We start from the raw sequence: 7,349 nt of genomic DNA on the forward strand, positions 1-7,349 counted from the left end.
TCCATTCCACTCTGCCATGTTTAAACAGAACGCTTACCTGTAAACAATCCAGTGAAGTGCTGACAATGCGTGGAGACTTTGACTGGCAGGCTAGTTCAAAAGGAAGGAAATATTTATCTGCTTCAATGAAGTTTGCCTTTGGTGGAGCAGCAGTGCCTTCTCTAGGTCAGATAAGAAGAGTTATTAATTTTTCTAAACATGTGTATCACAGCAAACTACGCTTCCTCCTTTTCCAGATTTAAAGCTGAACGGTACCTAACAGCATACAAATGCAATGCAGGTTTATCTCACACATACTTTCTCAAAGGAAATTCAATCTTAAAAAGCCACACAGAAAACATTTTACACTTATTTATATTGCATCTGACCTCTGCATATATTCTTCAACTTAACTCTTTCCTTGCGACACACCAACACTGCTCTACTACTTGAAAGACTAGGGAACTCCTACAGCTTAAATGATAAATCTATCAGTTATTTTTAATTAACTAAACAGGGCTTACATGAGGGATACTAAACCAACAGAAGCCCATTTTGGGGCTCATTTTAAAATCATAGCACAGTGGTGGAAGAGTGTTTTAAAAATGTATTCTAGAACTAGGAAGTTAAGAGGATATACTATCAAACAGGGGTTACCTACTGCTCTTTGCGATTTCCTTTCAGGCTATATTAAGCCCAGTAAAAGGAAGCGAAAAACTAGCAGCTTTTAGAAGTTTTGCAAGTTTTTCCATAGTGAAATTCAGAGGCAGTTATGGCTTGAGGAGCCATAGCCACAAACATTGTGTAATTGGAACACATGGGCCATATGTTTTTGTCAGGCAAGTATGTAACTGAGTATCCACAAACTCACTGCTGTAATGTACATGCACTCTTCAATTTCCACTATCAAATTATTCCCCTTGCTGTCTTCATGCATAGCTTACAGCAACTATTTACCTTTGCTTTTCCAGCTCAGTTTTTATCTCATCTGGAAGAAAGAAAAAAATAATCAGAGCACTGAACACCCAACATGTTATCATTATCCATGACACACATAAAGCAAAGCTGTTTTATACCAGAAGTCTTACACTTCAGTATTTGCTGCTCCTTTGCTGTAACATCTTCAGAGACTGTAAACAGTTACTGGAAGGTGCATCTCAATTTTTACATGAAAAAGCTAATTTTTCCAAACATTCTTAACAAAAGATACCTTTAGAACACACAGGTATGGTATGCAATTTTTATTCAAGAGTAAGTCTACATCACAGAGCTCAGGTCTGCAGAAGTCTTTAAGCCACTGCATAAACCATTAGTTCCTGTTAACTACAATGCTAGTTAACCTGCCTTTGTTAACCCTGACAACATGACATCAACTCACAAGAGATAAGAAATTCCACATGCATGCTGTCATTTTGCCAGCAGAGATTTTCTTTTGTTTGTTAATTACACGTTTAGAGAGCTTTTCATAAAATTAATTACAGAAAGAAAATCCAACCAAACCATAAAAGTTTCTTGTTACTCCTGTACACAGCAGCAAATCCCAAAGATCCCAGCATGGCTTTTTCAGGATTTCCAACATATCGCCATGATGCACAACACAGGCCAGAACTGCACTACCCCCCCCACACACAGCCTAAGCACTTACTGTGAACACTGACATAAAATCAGCCAAAACAGCACACGCAGTAAGGCTGCACAGCTACTATCATTTGTAACACCACATGGGTTCCTCTCCATCTCACCCTACATTATATGCTGGCTCAGAATCACGCCTGCAGAACTTCTTTTAATGGCGAAGTTATCAGAAACAGATCATTCACCCAGTACGTGTTTTCCACAACTCTGGAGGGGCACCACTGGTTGGGATTAGATGTGCGCAGTTCAGATTATTTTGGTGCTCTTTCTGAGCCTCAGTTGATTCTTCTGCGTCAGAAGCACCAACACACAAAACATACTAACAAACAAGGACTACAACAAACACATACTACAGTATGTTTTTGCATAGTCCTACTCTTCAATGGACATTACAAGAATTAATCCTTGCAGAGTATGCCTTTTTGTAACTTTACTACCCCTATTTTATAGGCAAAATGTACAGAAAATGCAGAGGAAACCTGCTATTCTATTTGCCATATTCTCTCATTAATGAAAGTCAACCTGACATCCATTAGCAATAAACGACATAACAAGACCTGAAATAACATTATCCACCCTCCAGTCAACAAAACAGCCAACAGAAAAATTGAAGAGTCACAGACCCACAGGGCTCCAAGGCTCTGTACAGAAGGCCATTTCCTCATGAAGTCCAGCATGTAAACAACCATGTCCAGCAGTTTTAAAGGTGAGACAATTCTCACTTGCCAGTACTGCATAAGCCAACAGCAAGGCACCAAACCCAGCCCATAGCCCCAGTGCCTGGGATTACAGAATCAGAAGTACCTTTGTAGCTCTGTGACAGTGCAAAGACAGCATCATCATCCCCTCATACTTCAGGCTTCAACTGATAAGGAGAGTGAACAGAATGGAGACTGTCCATAAGAAATAACCAAGGTTTCCCATGCCAAGGAGACTGACACTGTCAATCTTAATACAGCACCACTTCTTGGATCACTGTTTACTTAATTTCAGTATCCAAGCTGGTTTACCAACAATGCGCCCATTCAGAAGTCAATTCAGCAAAATTTTAATTCAGTTCTCTTGATTTTATTAGTTACCCCATCCTTAACACCACGTTATGATCCACAGAGCTCCTGAGAACAACACACATTAAAGGACCCAAAGATGTACTGGAAAAATATGTAAGACTAGCATCCCATACAAGAGCAACAACCATCTCACTCTCAGAGATACTCCATAGATTAAATAAATAAATGTAACCCAGGCCTAAGTTCCCCACAATTTTATTATATAAAGGTGTTCTAAAGCCACATGAAAACATAACAGTACTTCAGTAGATAATGCTGGCAGAAAAGAATAAATGAGAGCACAAAACCAAATTGCAGGCATGCCTCTGCTACTGACTGCATCAAACTGGTTTGGAAATCTCCACATCTGAAATGCTCATTTGGTGCTCTGACAGCGAAACAGAAACCATTGCCTTATTGAAGTCCATTGTCACGAACACCTTGCCAAGCTCTGACCAGGCACAGCCAACTTCCAGAAACCTACTGCCGCTGCCACTCTCCTCTTCCAGTCATAGGACCGAGGGACACAGCTCAATTCCATTCTGCAGAAGAGAGTGAATTTTGATCAGCCTCTGGTCACTACAGCACAACGCTGACCCCTAACTTGGTGGTTTTGCTATAGAGCTACCTGCTACTCCCAAGGCCAGAATATACCAGCATACATCCCACCTATTTAGCCAGAAATATCTCCAACTCAGGCACTATGTGTGCTGCCTGCTCAACACAAGTCTTTCAGCATTCCTACCAGGCAAAAGAACTGGAATAACAAGCAAAGCCTTGCAGGAATTTCTTCCAGAGCTTCTGGCCATAAAAAACGCAGGATGAAGCTCATGCTGTGAGCAACTACCTTCCCACAGTAGATGGATGGTTTAAGTTTGCTTGTACTGAAAACTACATATTAAACCAGAGGAAATACCTGCCTGCCTGCAACTATATGCATCCTATGCTAATGTCAGTCAAGTTTTTTTTCTCAGTAGAAGCAAACTAGTTCCTGTGCAGAAAATGGCATCGCTTGTGTTAGCACAAGGACACAAGCAATGTCTTCCCATAGCTTGTCACAACTCCAGACAGCAGTGCCGATACAAACACATGGAACAGCAGCAAAAGCTTTCTTCCTCCCAACCCAGTCAAGTCTACTGCATTGCCTAATTCCAAGCTACCTCCAACTTCAATAAAAAACCCCTGACACCCCACGTTTATTGATTCTACTGATCTATAGAGAAGCCTTTAGACAAGGCTGACACAATGAAGCAAGACTATCTCCTCTGCCCTGGAGCTGTCAAAACATGCTAGCCAAGAGGCTACTAAACTAAGAAACACAAACTTGTTTTAGACATCCATCATCTATAGCCAGGGACGACTTAAACACACAACTAGATTCCCAAGTGAAAGCATGGCTTAAGAGATGATTTTTTAACAAGCTAACTAAGCAAAATCTGTTCTTACAAAGCCTGAAGATCTGTACATGGAGGTGCACAGGCAATCAAAGGACGTCACATACCCAGGCTGGCTGCATAGCATGTCATTAAAAATAGCCCTAGTAGGGCAAGAGTAGTAGTTTATGAGAGGCTCAGGCATACAATTAGCATTAGACCAATATGAACTCCTGTGATACATACTGTGTTCCACTGCAAAGTTTTCAAGGTAGCGATTATTTCAGTACACTTACTAAGAACCATGTGTACCTAGAGCTCCATGTAAATGCTTATTAAGCAACTACTTTCATACAATACGCTGGCTGTCTGCTAAAAACAAGTTTTCTTAAAAACAGTTTTCTAAAGCAGAGCAGAAAAGCTGCTCTGTTTAAAAACCCCCATTTCTGTCTCTCCTGGGGCTGACTGGCAGAGAGTACAGGATACAACCGTTACACCTACTGATGAAGCAAGAGACTGAATGCCCTATTCAAACTCTGCTTGCTCAACATTTAACACTGTATATTTCAAAGGAGGGAGTGGAGAGAGCGAAATAGAATCCCCCCCCAAAAACACCACTGGGAACTAGTTCTGTTCCCTTTCTTCCATACTCCTTGTGTTTATGTCCTGTTTGAGCCTATATTATTTTTCATGTCTACAAAACCATGAACATATTCTGCAGTTCTAGACTGACCAGTATTAGTCCAGTGGAAGGTATAGTACTAGGAAAGGAAGAGAAAAAAAAAGGTAAGAACATTTTAAAATTAGAATGAAAGAAAATCTGCATTTCCTTCATAAGAAGGACAGCAATTTTCAGTAGTAAATTACTTTAGTTCTCAGGAGTTGAACATACTCAAAACTATGAAGAACTTGGGTAAAAGAAAACAAAAGCATCATTCCCACAGTTAGAAGTATAGTCCTCTTTCTCACCCAGCAAAAAATTTAAAGCATGTGCAGTCAAAAGAAACACTACCGCAGCAACGCTACAGCAGAAACTGCAGAAGTGGCTGCAGGTTAACTTGCATTAGGTAGTTGTAGAACACAACTCTCTACTTAGAAAAAAGATACCTCATCGACTTCCCTACTTCCAACAGCAGATATAATTTACACACGTGCTGTCTCTGTGTTGAATGGTTTATAAATGGTACAATACCTCAAGGCTCCATTAAAAATACCATTGTACACACAATACAGCACAGCAAATGGAATTTAGTAAGAGGCAGAAAGGAATTATTGATAGCATGACAAGGAGAAAAGAAGAAAGAAGACAACAGCTGACACAATTACCAGCTTCATAAAGTTAACTTTATATTTCTCTCAAACTGAATTAATTTGACTCAGTTAACTCAATTTATTATTCAAAATACTGAAGCATCTTTCATCCAAAGCAGTATGTGTAGATTATGAAGTCTGGCCTCAGTTCCTCAGGCTGCTAGTAATGTTCTTCCCACATTTCTTAGCATATTTACAGGGCTTGATAATTAAGCTAACACTTTTGAAACTGAAATCATAGTCCGAGTAAACAAAGTATAAGCTTAACTAAACTATGAAAGTAAATCTGATTTTTTTTTTTCATTTGAGCAAAAAAAGAGCTTAAACAGAACAAGGGGGGAGGGGGAATCACATGTAAATAAAAGAAACAATATTCCTCTTGGCAATTTAAAATGATGCAACATTCACCAAATATAACAGAGACCCTTTAGTACAGTAACCGGGGCCCTGCTAGGGCAGGACAGTTGGGTAACGGAAGGTTATCTGTTCATGCTGACCTCTGCTTGTTTTAGTCCAGCAGCGCACATGGACTTTTTTTTCCAAGTGAAATTAGCAAAAAAATAGTCCATCATCACAGTCATTAACTACTCTCAGATGTACTGTACCCTAAAACATGCAGACACAGAATAGTTACAATCTACAATAGGTGGCTATTGCACAATAACCCTCTCCCAAAATCATAACCTTTGATGTGTTAGCAAACATAAAGACCTTCACTGGGAATCTTTCAAGAAAGCTCCTTTCTCACCCTCTAAATATATTTACCTAACAGCAAAACAGTTTCCCCATCCTGTAAACGGTTGGGAGCATGCTGGGGAAGCTGGGGAAGATATCAGGAAAAGGAAGCAGTAATAGGAGTGTGCTGGGGCACACGTGTTACAGCATTGCTCACAATGTTAACTTTAAACAATACTAAAGAATACCCTTCTATCTGGTTAGCTTTCTCTAGATATCTCTACAAGGCAGGAACTGTAGGAAAGATGAAAACGACAGCTGTTTCTCAAGCTCGCTTTCACAGTGCATTGGTCAGAACTTGCATCTGCCCACCTTATGTACTCAACCTGCCTTCACTTCTCTTCTCCCAAAAGGCAGCGTTTCCAAATTAAATGAAAGATATTGGTGCAAAGCAACCAAAACTGTAGGAGATAGGGCACTTTTGAAAATTAAGAAAGGCCATAGCGAACTCCAGCTGCTTTAAGCAGCTGCCTTTTCCCCCCTTCACGGCACACCGTATGCTTGCAGGAACTTTAACATAGACATCTGTATCACCAGTTTTGTACTTGCAGATTTCAAGATCAGGCTGCCAACTACACAGAAAGTGTTTTCAGTTCTGCAGGACACCATACACACCGTATGTATTTGTCTACACTGCTGACAGTCTTTACGCAGTCAAAACATGGGTTGAAGATAAGAAGTCAGTAGATTACCAGCCCTGGGAGACTTAAGATGCCACAAGCCGAGGGCCTTAAACACCTTGCTTCCTATTTTAAAAGTTTATAATTAATTTTCCCCAAACCAGTTGCAAAGTGACAAGCCCAAATCCCCTTTTGTTTCACATAGGGACCAGAACTTAACAAAACAGGTATATGGGGCTTTCCCCTCGTTTTTGCACGTCTGGTATTAAGAGAGAGAACTTTCTCCCCGGTCTGAAGTGCCGAGCCGCAGCCTGTCAGCTGGGGGCCTGGGGCTCTCCTGGCCCTCCGGGACCCGACGCGGCGGAGGGCACCTCCCATCCCGCCTCCCGCGCTCGGGCCGGGGGCGCAGGGTCCGTCACCCCGCCGGGAGGGCTGGCGGCTCCAGCCGGTGGCCGGCGGAGGCGGGGCAGTCCCGCGGGCCGTGCCGGGCGGACTCACCCAGCGCCACCTGGCAGGCTGTCCGCAGCTGTCCGTGCGGGGGCCGCTTCGCCTCCTTCTCCGCCAGGATCTTCTCCAGGGCCCGCGACACAAACATGCTTTTGGTGCGGGCATCCTGCTCCCGGGCCGCAGGCTGCATGGCGGGGCGG

General features: G+C 42.0%; 1 protein-coding gene across 1 annotated transcript in view; it reads right to left on the reverse strand.

Annotated features, from left to right (window-relative positions):
- The window catches only part of ARFGEF2 (ADP ribosylation factor guanine nucleotide exchange factor 2), a 36,185-nt gene extending 28,842 nt beyond the window's left edge, over nucleotides 1-7,343 (reverse strand). Inside the window, exons 1-3 of the mRNA XM_057401763.1 lie at nucleotides 7,201-7,343; nucleotides 937-967; nucleotides 38-161 (exon numbers count right to left, since the gene is read on the reverse strand). Coding sequence (XP_057257746.1) covers nucleotides 38-161; nucleotides 937-967; nucleotides 7,201-7,339 — 294 coding nt within the window. The 5' untranslated portion in view covers nucleotides 7,340-7,343. The remainder of the gene's footprint in view (nucleotides 1-37; nucleotides 162-936; nucleotides 968-7,200) is intronic.
- Nucleotides 7,344-7,349: the final 6 nt, after the last annotated feature.

Source organism: Pezoporus wallicus, unplaced genomic scaffold (assembly GCF_028554395.1).
Source record: "Pezoporus wallicus isolate ANWC-B61680 ecotype Strahan unplaced genomic scaffold, APGP_CSIRO_Pwel_v1 contig_9238, whole genome shotgun sequence".
NCBI lineage: Eukaryota > Metazoa > Chordata > Aves > Psittaciformes > Psittacidae > Pezoporus > Pezoporus wallicus.